Below are 23,634 nucleotides of genomic sequence, written 5' to 3'. Positions count from 1 at the left end.
TATGTCCCATGTTACTGGCATTTTTTAATCTCTGGGTTCTTCACTTCACCTTCAGCTTCTTCCTCACATCTCCATATTTTGAATCCTCAGGGGAGGCCCACAGGGACTCTGACCCTGATGCACTTTGTCTGTCCTACCAGATTTTTTTTTTTTAAATTTTTTTTTTTAATGTTTATTTTTTAGTTCTGGGCGGACACAACATCTTTGTTGGTATGTGGTGCTGAGGATCGAACCCGGGCCGCACGCATGCCAGGCGAGCGCGCTACCGCTTGAGCCACATCCCCAGCCCCCTACCAGATATTTGAAATCTTCATGAAGCCTCCCTGAATCCCTAACTGAAGCACCCTGCATTCGTGCCAAGAGAGCACTACATGGTTGATGCCAAAGTCTGTTACCATCTTGAGCAGTAGCCAAACCTCTGGCTGCAGCAGCCTGTGAGTGTCTGGGTGGCTGAGCATGGGGAAGAAACTTCCTATGGTCCTTTGTGCAAGAAGGGTGCCCCACTGGTCTCAAAAGAATTTTCACTATTATTCCCTAGAGCTTCATGAGAAGGGTGTGGTCTTGCCAGCTCCTGAGATGCCCTCAGGCCATCTTTCTTGTTGTCTATGGGCACTCTTTAGTTGTCTATGGGCATTCTTTAGTGGCAGTAATGTCTTTAACAACTGCAACTTTCTTAGTCCCTGTTTTGTTCAAGTCCACATTTTCCAAATCTTTCTGTTCTGCTTTCTGCTCCTTACTACAATAGATTTGGCTAAAAGCTGCCAGCAATATCCATGCCACAACCAGAAAGCTATGCTACATAGAAATTTCTTCTGCCAGATTAAGAAGTCCATCACTTTTAAAACGAGCCTCACAGAAAGACTCATGACAAGGGTAAAATGCAGACAACTTCTTAGCCAGAGCATTACAGGAATGACCTCTAGTCCAGTCACCAGTAGTGTCATCCTTTTCCTCTAAACACACTTGAGCCCTGTCTTCACTGTCCACAGTCTTATTGAGCTCCAACCATTACCGGCCATTAAGCTCCCCTTACAACAACCTATACAATTTCCAGCTTGAACTGCTAAAGATCTCAAAATTCCTCCATCCTATTCCAAAATGCTGCAAATGCTTATGAAATATATCATCAGATTACTAACAACAACGACCTCACTCTTGGTACAAATTTGTTTTAGTCATCTTTTTCACTCTATGATTAAAAGAATCAACCAGTACAATTGTAGGGCAGGAAAAGTTTATTTAAGGGGTCAATTCAGACAGCAGTCTCCATTCCTCAAAGGCTTGAGGTAAGGCAGAAGAACATCATGATGGAAGAGTGTGACAAAAGAAAGCAGCTCACATGATGATCAGGAAACAGACTGAGAGGTCTTCACTGGCCAGATACAAATATATACTCCAAAGCCTTGCCAATTCCCACCTCCTCCAGCCACTCCCTACCACTCAGTGAATCCCTGTCAGGGGATTAATGGATTGATTGGTTTAAGATTCTCATGAGAAAATCATTTCTCCTCTGAAACTTCTTGCATTGTTTTACATTTAACCTTTTAGTGAAAACCTTAAATCCAAAGGACAACAAAACTTATGTCCATTATGAGTTCAATCATGTATTTGAAGGCTAGATGAATTAGCAAAGGCTTTCCCACACGGCTTACAATCATAGGGCTTGTCTCTAGTATAAGTTCATTTATGTTTTTGAAAGTAAGATGCAGTAGTGAAAGGGCTTATTCCCAGTATGAGTTTATTCATGTAAGTAAAGGAGACTGGAGTAAGTGAAGGTTAACCACATTGCTTATGTTCATTGGGCTTCTCTCTAGCATGAGTTCGTTTATGTGTCTGAAGGGAAGAGGACCTACTGAAGGCTTTCCCACACTGCTTACATTCATAGGGCTTCTCTCCAGTATGAATTCGTTTATGTCTATGAAGGTAAGAGGAACTACAAAAGGCTTTTCCACATTGTTTACATTCATAAGGCTTCTTTCCAGTATGAGTATGTTCATGTATGTGAAGTTGAATGGACTGAGTGAAGGCTTTGCCACACTGCTTACATTCATAGGGCTTCTCTCCAGTGTGAATTCGATTATGCATTTGAAGGTTAGATGTTGTAGTAAAGGCTTTTCCACATTGTTTACATTCATAAGGCTTCTCTCCAGTATGAGTTCGTTTATGTATTTGAAGGTAAGAGGACCTAGTGAAGGCTTTCCCACATTGTTTACATTCATAGGGTTTTTTTCCTGTATGAGTTCGTTCATGTGAGTGAAGGTCACTGGAAGAAGCAAAGGCTTTTCCACATTGTTCACACTCATAGGGCTTCTCTCCAGTATGAGTTCGTTCATGTACCTGAAGGTAAAGGGAAGCAATGAAGGCTTTTCCACACTGCTTACATTCATAGGGCTTCTCTCCAGTATGAGTTCGTTTATGTATTTGAAGGTAAGAGGAACTAAAAAAGGCTTTTCCACATTGTTTACACTCATAGGGCTTCTTTCCAGTATGAGTATGTTCATGTGAGTGAAGCTGAATGGACTGAGCGAATGCTTTGCCACACTGCTTACATTCATAGGGCTTCTCTCCAGTGTGAATTCGATTATGTATTTGAAGGTTAGACGACGTAGTGAAGGCTTTTCCACATTGTTTACATTCATAGGGCTTCTCTCCAGTATGAATTCGTTCATGTATATGAAGGTAAGAGGACCTAGAGTAGGCATTCCCACATTGTTTACACTCATAGGGCTTCTTTCCTGTATGACTTCGTTCATGTGAGTGAAGGTGACTGGATGAAGCAAAGGCTTTTCCACATATTTTACATTCATAGGGCCTCTCTCCAGTATGAGTTCGTTTATGTATTTGAAGGTAAGAGGAACAACTGAAAGCTTTTCCACATTGTTTACACTCATAGGGCTTCTTTCCAGTATGGGTTTGTTCATGTGAGTGAAGTTGATTGGACTGAGTGAAGGCTTTGCCACACTGCTTACATTGATAGGGCTTCTCTCCAGTGTGAATTCGATTATGAATTTGAAGGTTAGACGACGTAGTGAAGGCTTTTCCACATTGTTTACATTCATAGGGCTTCTCTCCAGTATGAGTTCGCTCATGTATTTGAAGGTAAGAGGACCAGGGAAAGACTTTCCCACATTGTTTACATTCATAGGACTTCTTTCCAGTATGATTTCGTTCATGCTTATGAAGGTAAGCGGACCTAGTGTAGGGTTTCCCACATTGTTTACATTCATAGGGCTTCTTTCTGGTATGAGTTCCTTCATGTGAGTGAAGGTGATTGGTTGAAGCAAAGGCTTTTCCGCATATTTTACATTCATAGGGCCTCTCTGCAGTATGAGTTCGTTTATGTATTTGAAGGTAAGAGGAACTACAAAAGGCTTTCCCACATTGTTTACATTCATAGGGCTTCTTTTCAGTATGAGTTCGTTCATGTATATGAAAGCAAGAGTAAGTAGTAAACCTTTTTCCACATTGTTTACATTGATAGGGCTTCTTTCCTGTATGAGTTTGTTTGTGTAATTTAAGGTTAATGAAGGCTTTACTACATCGTTTCCATGTATGAGCCATCTCTCCAGTATGTCTTTGAGCTTTTGTGAGAGAAATGAAAGATTTTCTGATCCATTTACGTTCATGCAGCTTCCCTCCATACTCTTCATTCTCATATAGTTTGTTTGCAGAGTGAGATATGATGGGCCTATTAAGAAAAAAAAAATTGATATATGAAGACCTGTCCACATGTACTGCTTTCACATGGACTTTCTACCAGGAATGTCCTTTTAAGACTAGATTTGGAATCTCGCTGAAAGTTTTTCCACACTGAATACCATTTAAATTTTTTCCAGAGCCACTACATGACTTCTGTTAAAAAATTACAAGCACAATTTATGGTTGGCTCTGTAATTTTGCATTTATTAATAGGCCCTGAACTTATACAATTATTAAGATCAGTGAAAATATTGGTTTTCTGGCATGTCTAAACCATATGAAAGTCAATATCATGATTACTTTACAACACTGCTTCTCCATAGTTACTACTTAAACAGTGGTATCATGAATGCAGTTTGTTAGTACTATCAACAAATCCATTATTTTAAAAACAATAAACATGTATCTTACATTACAATTCATATTTGGTGAAAAAGAATAAACATAATTCATATGATGTTTATTTTCTTATTTGTAAAATTATAGGACATGCTAGATTTCCCTCAAGGCACTATGTTTCCTCTTGTGAGTATAAATTACCTTAGATTTATCCCAGGATATGTGTTCTGATCTTCAACATTGTGGTCCTCCCATTTGTCTCCTAAAATGTAGACCCAAAACAATCATTATGAATGACTTTAGAATGAATGGGATTAAAAATTTGGACAATAATGCACCAATAAAAAGAGATGAAAAAAGGGGAAAAAAAGAATTCTGGTATTTAAGCTGCACAGTGAATTGATGTTAGGCCCAATTTATTCTCCAAGTACTCCCTTTCTATATTCCAAATATAGGAGGGCAAAAAACTCCTAGGTGCTCTGTCTTTCAATATGTAATGAAACATCATGCTTACCTATCGAAGCCAGGTTTCTAAGGACTTCCTGCATCACATCTCTGTAGAGATTCTTCTGGGAAGGATCCAGCAAAGCCCACTCCTCCTGGGTGAAGTTCACAGCCACATCCTCAAAGGTCACTGAATTCTAAAATATGCCACAAAAATGTAGTGCAGACCAAGAGAGACTGACAACATGAGGGCTGTATTCTCAACATGTAAGAATATGTTTCTGTGGTCTCCAAATATTTATTCCATAATTTCATCATTAAAACTTGTACTCTCTGCCTTCACTGCTTCAAAATGAGCCATTCCAAAATAAGACTTGAACTATCCAGAAAATCATCAGCAGAGCAAAACACCCATCTCATTGTAAAGTCCAGGGAGCAAGATATGGCCCTGTGTCACCTCTAATGTCTTTGTAGGGTTCTCATCTAATGTGTAGAAGAGCACTAATATTAGACTCCTGACCAGACCTATACTTGGAAATCCCTGCTGAAAAAGTTGTACTTTAGCTAGTAGGTGGAGCTAAAGATTTGAGATGATTTCACCAAACTAACCATTTACACTGAGTCATAGTGATTGAGAGTATGTAAACAACATGGTATTTACTAAACATTCATTTTACATTTGAAATCCTGTTATTTTGTCCCACTCTTATGTTAGAGCCTAAAGAATCAAAGTACCCCCACATCTCAAAAAAAGAAAAGAAAAAGAACCCTTTAAGAGAAAACTCTAAGAGTAGATATTGCATTGATGTGGTCACAACATGGTAACTATGGATTGAGCTCATCCTTTGTGATTACACTAAGAGAACAAGTTGAATATGTAGGTGCTTCACTCCAAATAAAATTTAACCAAATAATAAACAAAAACAATTAGTAATAAACAACTTGATAATATCTTCCAATTAATATCAAAATACAATGAGATGAGTGTCAAATACCTTTTCTGACATTTATCAAACAAAATTCCCATTAATCAACATACTTGTCCAGGTATAATAAGAATTAAGAAATGTGTAACATCTATCAATATGTTCTAGATAGCAGACTGTTGGTTAATATGATACACACTCATGTGCCTCATAACAATGTTTTGGTCAAAGACATTTTTGGTTAATTATGGCTTACATATACATGTTAAACTGTAGTAAAATGATTACTAATGTGTTTGTAGTGATAGTGGTACAAACAAATCTAATGCATGCTAAACTTTGGTACCTTGTCAAGTAAATGCTGTGCAGGGTTGTAGCCTAGGGAGCACTGACACCATACAGCCATGGTATTTAATCATTACTTCTAGGACTGTGAATACACTATGGTGTTTGTGCAATGGTAAGCCAGCCTAAAAACACACTTCCAGAATGTATAAGTGACACCTGACTATAAATGAAGAAATTTTAAATTATACTATTGGACTCAGCATAGTATTAGCATGGAGAAGAACAAAGAGATAGACCAAGAGAAGAGAAAATTTTCAGTGGCTTGAAATTCACATGGAAAATTGAATAATGACATAGAAGGTATTATGGAGAAGTGAACACATTCACATGCAATTTAAAAGATAAGTTAAAAACAGGCTGGGAGCTGGGCGCAGTGGTGCACACCTGTAATCCCAGGGGCTTGGGAGGCTGAGGCAGGAGGATTTTGAGTTCAATGCTAGCCTCAACAAAAGTGAGATGCTGAGCAATTCAGTATCACCCTGTCTAAAACAAAATACAAAATACAGCTTGGGATGTGGTTCAGTGGTTGAGCACCACTGGGTTCAATCCTCAGTTAAAAAAAAAAATAGGGCTGGGGATGTGGCTCAGTGCTCAAGTGCACCCGAATTCAATCCCCAGTATGGAAAAAAAGGGCGGGAGAATTAAAAGACAAAAATAAGTGGGGGATAAACCTGCAATTACATGCCAGGGCATGTAATGAGATGAATAAATGCATGACCAAAATGAAAAAGAGCCAGGAATAGGAACAGAAGGAGAAAGCTGCATAAAAATGTTTTAGAAATTATCTGTAATATCTTGCACAATAAAAAGTACAAAATATTTCTGAAAAAAAATGATACAAGTAAAAATATTTGGTGTTTGTGAGCACAAGGAATTGTACATCTACCCAAATATTAACCATAAAGTCAGTTCAATCACTTTCAAATTAGCAACTCACTTTTGGAGACTTTAAGCTTTGAATTTGTGATCCTTCTGCCTCAGCCTCTCAAGCCTTTGGGACTGCAGGTATGTGCCACTGTGCTAAGTACCAGTGCAATTTTTATATAAAATAAGAAGTATCATTTTAATGTTCACATGAAATTGCAAGAAACTCAAAAACTGAAGAAGAAAAATAAAGTGACAAGCATCACATTTCCTGATTTCAAAACCCACTCAAACTATACTATTAAAGGCAGAGACACACAGCAATGGAAGAAATTAAGGGACCCAGGCCAGTGTTGACACACAGAAGAAAATGATATTCCTCAGGGTCAGGCTAGGGGTCCAGAACCTCTGTATTAACAAATGGGCAGGGAAACTGGATGTTCATGTTAACACCTAAAGTCCGACTCTCCCCTCACAACACATGTATACATGAAATCCAGGTGGACCAAAGTCCTGAAGTAAGATGTGAACCTCACACTTCCTATAAGAAAACGTAGAGCACATGTCTCACAATACCAGATATGGGAATGGTATCTGGGATATAATACCATTCACATCAATCATGAGAATAATAGATAAAATTTGATTTCACCAAAAATAGTTTTCAGTCCTGTCATTTAGAGCAATGAGACTGGAACTATGAATACCATACTAAGTGAAATAAGGCAGGCAGAGAGGGGCACACTGTATTTTATCACTCACATGGGGAAGTTGCAAGTTGATTTCATAGAAAGTACGAGGGAGTAGTCACCAGAGGCAAAAAAGAGAGGTGAGACAGGACAGGGAGGGACTGGAGAAAGAAGCTGAGTATCAGGTACCAGAATTTACAACAGAGGGGCCAGCAGCAGTATTGCCCTCCAGAATATAGGTGACCACAGTACACAGCACGTCAATCTATATTTTATAATACAGCTGAGGGAGTAGTCCAGAGACACAGAAAAATAAATATTAGGAAATGGAAGAGCTAATGCCCTGATCTGTTCATGGCACACTGGAACAGGTGTGCAACTTAAAAGTGAATCAACACTTGAAAGTAAAAATGTTGTCCTTCATTGGACACCATCAGCAGAATGAAATGGCACTCCAAGGAACTGCCTCACGCATCTGGAGGTGTTGATACCTGAAAGAATTAAGAAAAAGCAGATGACAAAGCTCAAGCCATCTTCACAACATAAACAAGCAACTGGAAAAGAACTTAACACTCTGAAAAGCCAGGGGGATCTACAAACCCTGAGGCTATGTAAGGATGAAAGGCTGTCTCCATGATAACAAAAACAAGTCAATTATAGACAAGACCAAGAGGGGTGCTACCAGGGAAACCAGGAAGAAAATCACAGTATTCCAGACCTCAGAGCAAGCTCACATAGCCCCAAACATTGAAGCAAAATCAAGGACTCTACCAAGAAGATACAGGTGGATGCAGGCAACAGAGACTCAGATTTACTCACCTGCAGAGACAGCAACCACAGGCAACAAGATGGGAGAAGACAGTGCAGCCTCTGCAACTGTCACCAACTCTCTCCCCATCAATAGAATCCACTTGGCAGTGAGTATTTGACTTGTATTTCTGGATTCCTGCTCACTAGAGTCTACTGCAAGTGGACAGGGGCATTTGATGGGGCATCTTCGCCACAACACCTACCAAAAGCCTGCTACATAGGGGGAAATCAATACTTAAGAAGTTGTGAGGCTCTAAGACACACACAAATACACATAGGCCTCACACAAACCTCCTCACAGGGCCATGACCACTCAACTTTCAAATGCTGAAGTGACCATCTCCACTTCATATGTCACAGTAGTGGCTCCTGGACCCCAAGCCATTTTCCAAAGTTGATAAAACCCAAATGAGTCCACAATGAAGGTACACATGAAATCCTGAACTTCAAAGTTTACAGCAGCAGGACAAGTGGTGTTCAAAACCTGGAAGTACCTAATAGGAAAATGTGTGCCCAAGGTCAGCAATGAAAAAGACAAGACACAAAACTCAATAAAAATCAATTAGTAATAAAAAAAATCAACTTCTATATATATGAAAGGAAATACTGAAATTCAATTAAGAGAAACGTTCATTTACAATGGAACCCCTCCAAAATAGAAAAAATAATACGCAATACAAAACAACATATATGCATAATATATACGTAATAATATATAATACAGCAACCTGAGCACCCAGAGTAGGGCTCAGTTCACTGACTACAGAAGGAACAGGGAAGGACTTATCTGTGAATTACTGCATTTACACATCACAGAGGACCTAGTGTGATCTGAAAGTCTGTAACAAGCTTCTCACAGTTTTGCCTCATCAGAAGACAACCGGTGTAGCAAATTAGTGGAAAATGCTTAAACATGTTTTTTTTAAAAAAACAAAATCCTACATCTGGTTAGATGTTTAAATGAAAAAATACAATATAAAGTGTGAGAGAAAAAGGTAAAATAAAATATATTCTCAGAAACTGGCATATTAAGGCTGGTATGTTAGCACACAGGTCCAATCCCAGTGACTTAGGAGGCTCATGTGGAGAATCACAAGTTCAAAACAAACCTTAGAACTCAGCAAGTTCCTAAACAATTTAGAGGGAATTTGTCTCCAAAAAATAAAACAGAGCTGGGGATGTGGCTCAGTGGTTCAGCACCACGAGGTTCAATCTGTGGTTTGAAAAAAAAAAACCAGAGTATTCAGGTGGGCTCAGTGGTGCATGGCTCAAATCCCAGGAATTTAGGAGGCTGAGGTGGGAGGATCACACTTTGCAGTCTACCCTGGGATACCAGTGAGAACTGACTCAAAATAAAAAAATAAAAAGACCTGGGGATGTAGCTCAGTAGTAGAGTATCCCTTGATTCAATCCCTACTACAGAAAAAAATTTTAAAAAGTGAATGTTCACCAGCACCCAGGTATACCAGGGAACTGAGGAAGCCCACTCATGCCAAACAGAAACCTTTCAGAGAAGACCAAGACCTACATGCCCAGCACTGGCTGTCCTCGAGGTTCAGGTCTTCAGAGAACTAAGGCTGAAGTGGTTTTAAACAGAACGACCATGTGTTAAAGCAGCAGCTCCAGCACAAATGTCCACAGAAAAAGGAGATGAGCTCTTGTTATTCTTCTGTTTTCTTTCCAGCTATTTCCTCATGGAACTCCATCAAAACTTAGGCTCAACAAAAGCTAAGAGAGACCCTCTGAGTACACTGAGCAACTAAACTACTGTCTCCAAAAATACTCTGGAAAGTCACTATACACAATGGCCACAGTCTTCAACAAACAAGAGCAAACTCTGAATAGAAGGAAAAACTGATTTCAGAGGAATATAATATTCAAATACCCACTTTGCAAAAGTAACAAAATAAGGAATACACATAAAGAGCAAAGAACATCTCATCAATGGGAAAAAAAATGCTTGAGTTAATCCACTACTGAGAAAACATAGACACTAGACTCACTAACAAGACTTAAAACCAACTGCCTGAATGTTTAAGATGCACAACCTACCACAGGTCAAAACACCTGATGAACAACTGAGAGACTCACAAGGACAGGGGAGGGGGGAGCGGGGATGGGGCAGGGGAGGATGGGGGGGATAGGGAGAGACTCATATGGACACTCGGTGAAATCCAGTGACAAGGAGTCAGCGGCAATCTTCTGACAGTGACAGTTGGAGCACACAGAAGAGCTGTAGTGGTGTCTAGCTCAACAGCACACCCACCACAGGTACCTCTAGGGCACTTAGCCAACAGCAGCCCAGCACACATCCTTCTCAACATCACAGGGAAGTCTCCATGATCAGCCACCTTCAGCCACGACAGGCGTTAGTGCAGAAGGCTACCAAATCCCAACATGGCACCAGGAACATTGGAATTACCATGGCATCAGTAACAGAAACACAGCTGGGTGACCTCCAGATATTGGCAGGTCAAATCCCAAAGTTCTAAACAATACATGGGTCAAGGGTGTCTCAGGATCAGTCTGAATATTTCAAAGGAAAAGAACTGAAACTGCTTCTTAGAAAACTTTGTGAAACAGAGCACAGGTACGGCTTAGGGGAGATTAAAGGGAATGAACACTCACATTAGAAAATAAAAAATAAGGGCTAGGGATATAGCTCAGTTGGTAGAATGCTTACCTCATGTGTATAAGGCCCTTGGTTCAATTCCCAGCACACACACACAAAAAAAAAAATCTATATTATTTAATAAATGGTTTTATTTCTTATTTTCTTTTATTTATTTATGTATTAAAGGGCATCTAGGTTGGTTCCACAGTTTAGCTATTGTGAATTGTGCTGCTATAAACATTGATGTGGCTGTGTTGCTGTAGTATACTGTTTTAAAGTCCTTTGGGTATAGACAGAGGAGAGGTATAGCTGGGTCAAATGGTGGTTCCATTCCCAGATTTCCAAGGAATCTCCGTACTGCTTTCCATATTGGCTGTATCAATTTGTAGTGGTATGTGAGTGTACCTTTTTCCCCACATCCTCACCAACACTTATTGTTGCTTATATTCATAACAGGTGCCATTCTGACTGGAGTGAGATGAAATCTTAGAGCAGTTTTGATTTGCATTTCTCTAATTGCTAGCAATGATGAATATTTTTTCATATTTTGTTGACTGTATATCATCTTCTGTGAAGTGTGTGTTCAGTTCTTTGGCCCATTTACTGACTGGGTTACTTGTGTATTTGGTGCTTAGCTTTTTGAGTTCTTTATATACCCTAGAGATTAGTGCTCTATATGATGTGTGAGGGGTAAAGATTTGCTCCCAAGATGTAAGCTCTCTATTCCCTTCAAATTCTTTATTTTGCTGAGAAGAAACTTTTTACTTTGAGTCCATCCCATTTATTGATTCTTAATTTTAATTCTTGCACCTAAGGAGTCCTAATTAGGAAGTTGAGGCCTAATCTCACACGATGGAGATCAGGGCATACTTTTTCTTCTATTTCATATAGAGTCTGGTTTTATTCCTAAAGTCCTTGATCCATTTTGAGTTGAGTTTTGTGCAGGGTGAGAGACAGGGTTTTCCAGTGTTTCCAGCACCATTTGTTGAAGAGGCTATCTTTTTTCCAATGCATGTTTTTGGCAGCTTTGACTAATATAAGAGGATTGTAATTTTGTGGGTTTATCTCTATGTCCTCTATTTTGTACCATTGGTCTACCAGTCTATTTTGGTGCCAAAAGCATGCTGTTTTTGTTACTATTGCTCTATAGTATATTTTAAGGTCTGGTATAGTGATGCCATCTGCTTCACTCTTCCTGCTAAGGATTGCTTTAGCTATTCTGATGAATTTCCAGATGAATTTCCTGACTGCTTTTTCTATTTCTATGAGTAATGTCATTGGGATTTTGATAAGAATTGCATTAAATCTGTATAGTGCTTTTGGTAGTACAGTCATTTTGATAACACCCTAGATTCCCTTCAATAGATAAATCAATTAAAAAAATCAATTAAAAAATGTGGCATATATACATAATGGAATATTACTCAGCAATAAAAGAGAATAATATCATAGTATTTGTAGGTAAATGTATGAAGTTAGAGAAGATAATGCTAAGTGAAGTTAGCCAACCCCAAAAAGCCAAATGCCAAATGTTTTCTCTGATGTAAGGAGGATGATTCATAGCGGGGTAGGGAGGGAGCATGGGAAGAATAGACGAACTCTATATAGAGCAGGAGCTGGGAGGGTAAGGGAGGAGGCATGGGGTTAGAAATGATGGTGGAATGTAATGGACATTATTTTCAAAAGTACATGTATGAAGGCACGAATTAGTGTGAAGATATTTTGTATACAACCAGAGATATGAAAAATTGTGCTCTATATGTATAAGAAATGTAATGCATTCTGCTGTCACATATAAATATAAAAATAAATAAAATGAAATAAATTGTGAAGTTAAAAAAAATCATGTTTGGCTTATATCCATAAACAAAAATTATTTAATAAATGTAATTTTGATAAATTTTTTAAAAATCATTCATTTATCCACTTTGGAACTAAAGAATGAAGACCAAGGAGAACCTACATCTGACACTAGCATATAATTAAAGACATCAATGAGATTGTGATTAGGAAATCAACAGAGATTCAAAATCAAAAGCAGGTTCTTCATGGACATCCTTAAATGGATAAACCACAGCTAAGTTAAGAAAAAGGACATGATACTTTAGAAGAAATGAGAGACACCATTATTCATCCTAGAAACTTAAAAAAAAAAAATACAGAAATGTTATGAATAACTACCAGAGTACAATTTGAGAACTCAGATGAACTAGACCAACTCCTGGACACCAGCAATCTACTACAACTCACACACAAGGAGGAGCACACAACATAGACAGGCTAATAAAGTGATACTAAGGATCATCAGAGGAAAGGCATGGCCCAGGGGTATCATGATGGATTCTGCACCACACTAAGGAGGAAATAAAAACTGTCCTTAATCCCCTCTAAAAGGAAGCAGGTAACACTTCCAATTCATTCCTCAAGGCATAGGAAGGACATACTGCAAAGGAACAGTTTCTGGCAGCCAAGCCAGGGAACCTGCCTGGACCACAAATGGCTGAACGCGGCACCCAGGAAATATTGGAAATAAGCAATAATGAAAAAAAGGGAAATGAATTACATGCAGTTTGATCAAATTGTGGAGAGGTAGCTTAATTGTTTCTCTAGCTTCATGTCTTAAATTCTGTGAAATCTAAGAGCAGGACTGCTTTTTTGAAGAACATCAAAACTACTTCTGCAAGTAGAAATAGTAGCCAAATACCTAAGAGTAGCCAAAATGTCCAGGAGTCTCCAACACCTTGTAGAGAACACCATCAGGTAGTATATAGACTGAAGGTCTATTTCAACTCCAAGATTCACAAGGTGAAAGGTGAACTCCCAGTGGGACAGCATTAGGAAGGGGCATCTGGGAGGAAACTGGAATTAGATGAAATCATAAAAGATGCTCAAGGATGATTAGTAATCTCATGAAAACCTGTTCTGTTCAGACAAAAGAGATGTCACTTAATAACAACTTCCATAACAGTAAGTCAAGTTTGAAGCAAATAAACATTTTTTGTTATTTGTGTCAATTGTCATGTTTGTCCCATGAAATGTAGTGGTAATCTTCCAAGTTCAGAAAACAGGAAGCAAAAAAGGGTTATCCACTGTCACAAGTTCTTCATTATACAAGGGAACCAATATTCTCATGAATCCTTGGAGTCCAAATTTTCCTACCACACCTTTTGTGGACATGTAACACCCCCTTTTTTTCTTTTCCTTTTGTGGTGCTGTGAATTGAATCCACAGCCTGTACATATGAGGCAAACACACTACATACTGAGGTATATTACTAGCCCACAATGACATTTATTTTCCTCTTTTCTCTAGTAGCATTTTTGAAGCTAGTACATGTAACTTCATCTGAAATTAAAAAAAAAAAAAAAAAAAAAAGTTAGGTCACAGAAACTTTCTTCCCATGCTCAGAGGAAGCAGAAAGACAAGAATTCTTATTAAATGAAATATATTTATATATTTTTTTCTTTTGAAATCTACTTTTTACTTTTTAAATATTTTACCTTGCTTAGCTCTGAATAAATACATTTCACATTTGAGGAAAACTGGATATCTAATAAGGGAGCAGGTCATTTCAAAGTCATGAACACAGAAAGAGCTGGAGCTGAGGAAACACAGATGTTAAGCTGAAGGGGCAGGTAAGGTTCCTACAAGCTGGGCATCCTCCTCCCACCTGGTCCTGCTCAATGAAATAGTCCACAATCACCACCCAAGGGACCTAGACCATGACTCCAGCCTGTGAGGCTGGTCAGGGTTACACACCAGTGCACTGGGTGGATGGTTCTTATGCTCTGGAGTTTTTGCTCCTTCAAAACATGACAGAATGCAAGAGGCAGGAATCACTTCTGACCTGGCCTGTCAGCACCAGCATCCACAGGCTGACTGTCCTCCTGTCTCCAAGAAATGGGAACAGGGCCTGGAAGAGACAGTGTCCCTAGGAGGAAGCTGTCTAGATGAGGCCTATTCCTGGAGATTTCTCAGTCCCAATGTCCCCAGCTTATCTCCTTAAAGGGTGCACCCCATAGCTCAGGATGTCCTCTAGGAGGAGCTGACCCAGGGCCTCAAATCACCTACAACCTGAAGGACAAAGGGTAACCTGTGGGTACCTTGGGGCACCCCCAAAAAAGGACAGGCCAGTGGCTGAGGACATGGAATCCTGTGAGGTTTTCAAAAGAAACCTCTGCACAAATTATTCCAATAAAGTTTTATGCATGGAGAAAGTAAAGTAACAAAGGCACAAAGTCAATTTTAACAGTGGAGTTCCAGCTGACTGTCCTCTGCTCTCACCACATGGCAAACTCACACACAGAAAACAAATCTCTGAGGCTGTGCCCAGTGAATGCAGTGTGAGGAGCAAAGAGTGGATAATGCAGTGAACTGGAGGAGGAGGGGGAGTCTGGAAATGTGAGCACAGGACAGGAATGGTAAGGGGCTGGTAGGGGAAAGCAAGGTGACTCATGAGGAGAAGGAGCAACAAGGACACTTCAGACCAGCATCTTCCACACAACAGCCCTAGACCAGAGTCAGGATCCCCCTCTGCCTTCACTGCACACAGAGGGCCTAGGGCTGGGGTCCAGCTGGGCAGAGAGGGTTCTGCCTAAATAGGGGTAGACCAGGCAGCACAAGGGGAACCCACCTGCTCCAGCCCACACCATGGCCTGAAGGCACCAAGAGGTAAGCAGTAGAAGCATCTGACTCAGGTCTGGGCTGGCTGACTCTAGAGCTGAGAGTGGGTGTTCAGAGTCCAGCCACAGCTGGTTCCCACTAGTTCTAACTAGCGCACCTCCCAGAGCAGTTCCTGGCCCCACACACTCATCATTTCCTGCCTTCTGGGGAGTCCTGACTTCCTTCCTGTGGACCTCATAGCAGCTGCAGGTCACAGGGAGACAGACCTGAGCCAGAGCCACTTGGACCTCACACAACAGAGAAGACACAGTCCTGGAGATGGATTCTGAGCTGCACAGGGTGAGAGATGAAGGTCTCTGAGACTGTGGAAGGCTCCCCCTCTCACCAGCTGCCTGCTGCTTGCCCAGGGCTCCACAAGACCCCTGCACAACCCAGACCACATATGCACACCCTGGGGCACTGAGTGACAGGAGACTCCTGGATAAATGAGGCCAAAAGGATAGTGGGAAGCCAGGTAGTAGGCAAAAGCCCTTTTCAGGCAGGGTTTCCTCCCTGCAAGGGGACCAGTCCCACCAGGGGACATTTCTACTTAAGCAGGTCCTGTTGTCTTCCTGCTCTCAGGAGGCCTTTCCTGCATCTTCTGCCTGGACATGGTTACAAGCAAGGGGAGGAATTACACACTCATTGTTCCAAGGCAGCTGATCCTGACCTGAGAGGTGGGTACCAGGTCAGGCCAGACTGGAAAGGAGGGAGACAGGCATCCAACACTTGGGAAGAGACCAGTGCTGCAATGCCAAGGCTTCCACACACTTTACTTCTCAGTCAACCCATTTCCAGCCAATAAAATGAAAAGATTAAAAGGAAATATAATTATTAAGTTCATAAAAAACTAATTATATGACAATAAAAGGAATTAGAGAGAAAGAAAAACAAACACTTGAACCCAGTCAGGTAAGAAGCCTGCTTCACTCATGGTTCAGAATAAAAAAAAAAACATGTGTAAGCTGTGTGGGGGGGTGCATGCCTGTAATCTCAGTAGCTAGGGTAGCTGAGACAGGAGGATTGCGAGCTCAAAGACAGTCTCAGCAAAAGGGAGCTACTAAGCAACTCAGTGAGACCCTGTCTCTGAATAAAATACAAACTAAGGCTGGGGATGTGGCTCAGTGGTGTACAGCCCTGAGTTCAATCCCTGATACAAAAAAAAAAAAAAAAAAAAAAACCATACCCACTTGGAGAACTGTAAGCAGGGTCCCAAAATGGGAGCCAGACTCTGACTGCTGAAATATGTTCCCAGAAAGGCTCAGTCCCAGGTGGCCAGGAGGGGACACTTAAGGATTTACTTCTGGGAGCCCAACAAACACCTGTCCTATAGATTCTCTTATGTTAAAAAATAAAGTCCAAAGAAAAAAACTCAAGTCTATTAAGAATGAGACAGCTTCATCAAACTATAATAGGGTGGGGCTGTTGGGGCTCAGTGGTACAGCATGGCCTAGCATGCATGAGGCACTGATTTCAATCCTCAGCACCACATAAAATATATTATGTCTCCCTGAAACTAAAAAATAAATATTATTTTTAAAAAGTTGTGTGCATTGCAGCTAATATAGGAATAAAAAAATTAGGGTATAAAAAGGCTGCTCTACTTCAGGGGAAATGTCTGCACATTTCAGAAACAAATTGAATTAACATGCAGGATATTAAAACAGAAATAACCTCATAAGTGAATTCATCATAAGAAAATGACTGAACATCTTTCCTATGAACATGGGGACACAAAAAAATGCTCATGGTATTTTGTAAAAAGCAGTATGTGTAGCCACAGGGAAGTAAACAGAAACAGACAAGTACAAATAAAAAAACTTCAAGAACCCTTTGTTCTTTATATCACACTCTATTCACTTAAGTATTAACCAAAAACATAAAAATTTTATATTCAGGGGCTGGGGTCGTGGCTCAGTGGTCAAGTGCTTGCCTAGCATGTGTGAGGTACTGGGTTCGATTCTCAGCACTGCATATAAAGAAATAAAATAAAGGTCCACTGACATTTAAAAAAATTCATATTCAATCAAGGAATGAAATTCTATGTACTTGGGGGCAAATTGGAATTGTATGGCAGCCAGATGTGACAGAAGATGAAAAACCAGCCTCTACCTCAGAGCAAAGCCTGTCCAAGAAAGGGACATGACCTTTGTCCTTGGATAGACCCACAGAGCACTCCTAGGCATTCCCTCCCTGCTAAGTTGTTTATCTACAAATAACAGGAGAGATCTGCTGTGCCAGGTGTCCCTGACTCAGTCAGGCTAGGTGGGGACCCATAGCAACCCCCTAGCAGCCACCAATCAGAGTGAGACAGGGAAATACCTGGGATGCCAGATGACCCTCCCAGTAGTTTATGGTGGTTGATAACGTGTTGGGAAACCATGTAGTTTAGCACAGAACACACCTCTTGGCTTAAACCAATCAGTTCAAATGAATCCCCCTCTTGTAGTAACCAATCACCCCTACCCAACTTGTTCTCGCAAGTGAATGTGCTAATCGTGTTTTAGAGTTGTTATTTGATTTTCCCACGGTGTGTGATTTGCTAAGAGATGCTATGATGTATGTGGGGGTCCCTGCCTTCTCCAAAGAATGTATAAAATTGTTGCAAACCCTGGGCTCAGAATCTCTCAGCGACACCAGTTGCTGTGTGCTCGCGGAGGACCAAGCTAGCTCACAATAAACACCTCTTTGCTGATTACATCAATCTTGGGTCTCTGGTGGTTTTTTGGGGGATCCCGAATTCGAGCATAACAAAGAAACCATAGGACTGGCTCAGGGAAGCAGCCTGTCTCCCACAGTTCACCAGGAATCCCAATTGTTGGCTAAACACATTCCCAAGCCTGGAAACCATTCTCACAGTGGATGCAGCCCAGGCGGCTCCTCCTAGGAATGAGGGAACCTGTGCAGCTAGGACATTTGGTTCTGGAAGGTCACTGTGCTCTCCTCTCCCTAGAGTGGAATGTTCCTTATGTAGGACTTCTAGTTCTCACTTTCACCCAAGTAGCCACCAGCAGGAACATGAGGGTCCTGGCCACTGAGGCCTTTTCCCTGAAACCCCTTCTGACACCTACAGTGTGAATCTGCTGAACATCAATACATTCTCTTAAACTACTTGTTCAACAGTTCAATTCTGACATTGAAGCCAGAATTAGGCAGGCAATGTAGATAGGTAAATCAGGTGGGGTCAAGGTATCCAATTTTAAGTTAGTCTGAGCCCTTCCTCCACCCTTATTAAGAACCTGCCCCTGCTCCAACCTGTTGCCTAGGTAACCTGTCCCAGGAATTTCCCCTCCCTACAGGGAGCTATAAGGTTGTTAATGTGTCCTTGTCTACTCCACCCTGCCCTTCCCCTTTAAGCCCACCAGTTTCTCAACTTTTGGCCCTCCCAAGAATTCCTGGTCCAAGTCCTGAGCAAGAAAGATGGGGGGGGGAGAGGAGGCAGGAAAACGAAGGACTCTCAATACCCTCTCCTCAAGTTCAATGATTTGATTTTAGCAAAGCATGTCACTTATGTTTAGTTTACTATAAAGGATACAAATTAGGATTGGCCAAAATGAAAAAAGATATATAAGAAAAAGAAAGTGCCAAAGGGAATTGGGAAAGATCTATGAATGAAGAAACCCCCTTTTCTGCTTTCTGCTAGAGCAGTTCCTGCAGAGACCCCCTTCTCATTATCACTTAGAGGTTGCTTTTTTAACCCATGGCAATCACACCCTGATGCTAAAAATACCTCCCCTCTTTGTTCCCTCCTAAGCAATGAGCTGCAGTTTTCTCTTCAGTGATTAGAACAAATCTTAATCAAACTAAAGTTTCCCTCCTTCCTCCAGGACCCTGAACTCTGACCCAAAGGCAGCTGGAAACCCCATACAGCCTCCTTCCTGATCCCTCCTGAGAAGAGGCTGACTTCTGGGAAACATTCTCTGACCTGCCCTCCTCCTTGCTACCCTCCCTACAGCTTCCTAACCTGTTTACCCCTCCCTAGGAAAGCAGCCCTTTTCTGTAGAAGCTGTGGGTGCTTACAGAGTTCACCTGTGGTTCCGGACCCCTCTCCTGCAGTGCACCTTTGCTGAGGGCCATTGCCAAGTAGGAATGACGCATCGAAATTTCCTTGCCAGCATACCCCATGTTAAATGGACTTGCCTTGGAAATCCGCTGTGACCTTGCATGTGTGTTTGAGAAAGGTGACCCTGCTCAAGGACGAGGGTGGATCTAGGTTTAAGGTGTATCCCGCAGGTTTGAGTAAGTATCCCGCTCCTTGGGTTTAGGGCGTTCCCGGTTGAAGACAATGGGGTTTTAGGGAAGTTCCAGGTTTAAGTTTATTGCTGCTGGGAATAGGGTGTTCCTGCTGCCTGAGTTCCCGCTGAGAAAGTATTTGGGGACGTGAATTGGCGGCAGAATGCGGATTTCCCCAGAAAGTGTTTGTAGAGGCCGGTGTGAGTTGAGAATAAAGAATTGCTGTTTGAATCTACAAAGCTGTGTGGTGGCTCGTGATCTTGTGCCCAGCGGAGACATTGGCACTCCTTAAAATAAGTGCTTCTCACCCGAATCTGTTTTTGTTTCATTGCACACTCTGGGAACAGCCTTGATCTGTTTTTGTTTCATTGCACACTCTGGGAACAGCCTTGGACAATATGCACCCTCAGAAAGGGAATCCCCTTAGCATTCCCATCCCTCCCCACATCTGCCTGAGGACCCTAGGTTTCCAGAGTTCTGTAGCTTCTCAGTCTAAAGGGCTCCTTCCAAGGTTAGTGTAAGCAGCCTGGGCCTCTGCAGGGGAGGCTGCACAGAAAGCTCTGACTGGACCTTCAGTGACTTCCTTTTGCAGGACCAATTCTGGCCTTGGATTATAGTCACTAGGATCAAGGATCTCTGCTTCTCAGTCATGTTTCTAATCCGAAGAGACTTGGTGTTTAAAGAACCCAGAAAAATCACTCAAACTCAAGTGTTTATGTTTAAGGAGGAAAAATTTTAAGACACACTTCAACAGGAAAGTCAAACTTACTCTCTATCAGACAATAAACATGTTATTTAATTAATATTTCCAAGATAACATATTTGGTATTCATTCATCACAGGTGACTACTATTAGGAATTGCCTAGTTTTGGTCAATAGTGTCAGTCTTAAAACATTCACCTGCAGTTCACAGCGTACAGAACAGATCCATCCACTGCCAAACCCCTGCAAACTACAGGAGCTGATGTTTTGGTGAATCTTTCTAATGAAACTGAAGCCAGATTTAAAGATAGGTAGTGTAGTTAGGTAAATTGGGTCTAACAGGTCTAACATCCAGTAAAATCAAAAGTAAAGGCCATGTTGAGAATGTAGTCCAGGAAAGCAGAGCACCACTTGGGAAATTGAAATGTTAATGTTCCCAAGGACCAGAGCCCAACCCAAGGAAATGTTAATGAAGCAGTTCCTAGGAAACTGGGAGATGCTCATCCAAAAGTCCTTCCTATCCAGATTACACCTTTGGTCCACCTGTCCCCACCCTTTGGGCCTTCCCACCTACATTCCATCACTGAAAGGTAACAGAACAAAGGACAGGAATGAGGGAGAGCTGAAAGAAGACCTCAGCTATAAAAAGGGGAAGACATTGCCCTTCCACAGATTCCAGTCTTGGGTCCCCTTCTTCTTCCAGGGAGAAGTCTTTTCTGCTGACATTAATAAAGCTTCTACTTTCCACTCTAAAATTGCCTCGGCGTGCTTCTCTGGTGTTATATTTCAGCACTGGGGAAGCAAGGACTGCTTTCCACTCTGCAACCACACTGGAACAAGATTGTATTTCTTTTCCCAGGTGGCATTCCCAAAGCAAAGTCCTGGAATTCTGTTTTAACTCACCCCCCAAGCATAGTGAGTACTCTCACCCTGGGGGAGGAAAAGATACATAAGAATTTTTAACTAGCAAGATGTGGTAGTACAGGCCTCTAATCCCAGTGACTCCAGAGGATGACACAGGAGAAACACAAGTTCAAATCCAGCCTCAGTGACTGAGCAAGACCCTCAGCAACTAATGAGTAAGGTTGAATCTCTGTAATAATGAAACAAACTTATCCACCAAAATTTCTTCTAGGAATGAGCCACACTGAAATAGATTTCCTGGGGCTAGGATTGTGGCTCAATGGTAGAGCACTTGACTAGCATGTGTGAGGCCCTGGGTTTGAGTCTCAGCACCGCATATAAATAAAGATCCATTTACAACTAAAATTTAAAAAAAAAAGAAAGAAATACAGATTTCCACCATTTCTATTCCCAGATAGCATTTCCAGAACAAAGCTCTGGAATTCTATATTAAATTACCAATTCCACCCCCACCCCCACCAAATTAAATTTAAAAAAAAATTATTCTAAGAAACTCAGTAAACTCACTCTGGGGAAGCAAAACAGTACATAAGAATCTTTAAATAATGAAATATAAGACCAAATGTTTCCTTTTTTCTTTAATCTGGTTTCTTACCCTGACTTATAATTCTATCTTGTCCTTTAGTAATATTCTCTTCCAGCTCTAGCATTAAATTACATTTTACAACTAATGAAAAACTGAAGTTAAGTAAGTGAGCAAGTCTTTCCAAGGCAACAAACCCAGGGAGCTGCAGCACCACTGGACACTGACCTGTCAGATCTCAGCTTGGTCAGGCATCTGTCACCAGGCACATCCTCCCACCCCCTTCCTGCTGCTGAAGAGCTTTGTAGGGCTTTGCTCCACCTTGCTGGGGTCAGATTTCCCTGCTCTTAGGGATAACTGTTCTTCTTTCACAGCTCTGAGCACATCTAGAGGGCAGGAACTATGTGTGTCATGTTCCCCCAACATCAGCATCTCACTGCCTGACCCAGGTGTCTCCTGTTGCTCCCCTGGGAGGCTGCTCCCCAAACCTCAAGTTGCCCTCTAGGAGGAGCTGACCCAGGGTCTGAAACTGCCTGCACCCTGCAGGGCACAGAGAAGCTGTGGGCACCTAGTTGCAGCCCCACCAAAGGACAGGACAGTGGCTGAGGACCCAGGATCCTGTGTAATGGCCAATAACACCTCTGCCCAGAGAGACTGTTTCTGTGCCTAGACATGATGAAGAGAGGCATAAGTACTTTTTAAACTCAAGTTGCAGGTCATTCCTGTCTGCTTTCCAGTCATGGGAAATGTTTGCCCACCTTTCAAAAAAAAAAATTAAAAAATTATTTAAAATTTAAATCATCCATTGTTGTGAAACTTTTGATAATTAAAACACTGTCTATTTGAATGTAGACTGGAACAAATGGTTGGCAAAGTGTGAACTGGAGGGTGCAGTTGGCATCTGGGAATGTGGGAGGGAACTGGAATTTCAGGTGTCTGCTGCCAGCCTTAGGAGGAGCCAGGTTCCAGAATGGAAAATGTATTTGATACTGTTCCCTGCACATTTAGGAGTATGTGTCTGTAGGACTCAACAGATTAATCCTGTGGAGAAAAGACGGACAGACTGGAACCCCTAAGGCCAAATGTCACAGTCAGAACACACCTGGGTCCAGATACCTGGCCCTTCCCTTCTCACCACACACTCTGGGAGCATCAGGCCACATAAGCTGCACAGATCTGAACCAGGGACGTCGCCAACAGGGAGAAGAAAAAGAGGACAGGGACCTGCTGCCCAGCTCACCCATGGGACAGAGGTCAGGGAGACCGCCCAAGCTGAGACTCGGTCGAACGCTCTGCAACTGATCTCGGGGACCCGCGGCCCATCCGACCCCACAGACCCCGGGGACAGGGGTCAGGGCCCAGGGCCACCCGCCAGCGTGGACAATGCCAAACTCCGCAGCGAACCACGGGGACTCGCTCTCAGTCCGTCCCGAGGGACCAAGGGTCTGGAGTCTAGGGCCTGCAGAGAGGGACTCATTAACATGTTCTGCAGCTGACCGGGAACCCTCCTCCCAGCCTACCCTGCGGGACCAGGGGACAGGCCCCAGGGCCAGCCGCCGGTCGGGACTCTGTAACACAGTGTGCAGCTGACCAGGGGACCCACCTCCCAGCCCACCCCGCGGGACCGGGGGACAGGCCCCAGGGCCACCCACCGGCCAGGATTCGGCCCACTCCGTCGCTCACCCGCACGCCAGGTCCCGCCATTCCTGTGCCCCTGGCGATCCCTGGCCGCACACTCTCCGTTTGGGCTCCGGGGTCACCTGCCGTCCTCACGAAGGAACTTCGGCCACCCGATCTCGTGGGGCTCTCTGGCTGCGACCGGAATCCGTACCCAAAACACGCGACCCGAGGAGGAG

At 42.1% G+C, this 23,634-nt stretch overlaps 2 protein-coding genes across 2 annotated transcripts in view; both read right to left on the bottom strand.

Moving 5' to 3' along the window:
- Positions 1 to 23,600, bottom strand: part of LOC101976603 (uncharacterized) — a 115,321-nt gene extending 91,721 nt beyond the window's left edge. The window contains exon 1 of the mRNA XM_078023072.1: positions 23,462 to 23,600. The gene's annotated coding sequence lies outside the window, so the exon portion shown is untranslated. The remainder of the gene's footprint in view (positions 1 to 23,461) is intronic.
- On the bottom strand, positions 1,218 to 23,595 carry LOC101976024 (uncharacterized). The gene is made up of 4 exons (XM_013365751.4): positions 23,462 to 23,595; positions 4,553 to 4,679; positions 4,240 to 4,300; positions 1,218 to 3,688 (listed from the first exon to the last, which is right to left on the bottom strand). The coding sequence occupies exons 1-4, from the start codon at positions 23,480 to 23,482 to the stop codon at positions 1,777 to 1,779; spliced, it is 2,121 nt and encodes a 706-aa protein (XP_013221205.2). The 5' UTR covers positions 23,483 to 23,595; the 3' UTR covers positions 1,218 to 1,776.
- Positions 23,601 to 23,634: the final 34 nt, after the last annotated feature.

Source organism: Ictidomys tridecemlineatus, chromosome 1 (assembly GCF_052094955.1).
Source record: "Ictidomys tridecemlineatus isolate mIctTri1 chromosome 1, mIctTri1.hap1, whole genome shotgun sequence".
Classification (NCBI taxonomy): domain Eukaryota; kingdom Metazoa; phylum Chordata; class Mammalia; order Rodentia; family Sciuridae; genus Ictidomys; species Ictidomys tridecemlineatus.
Note: the sequence above shows the minus strand (reverse complement) of the source record. Positions and strands in the feature narration are given on the sequence as shown.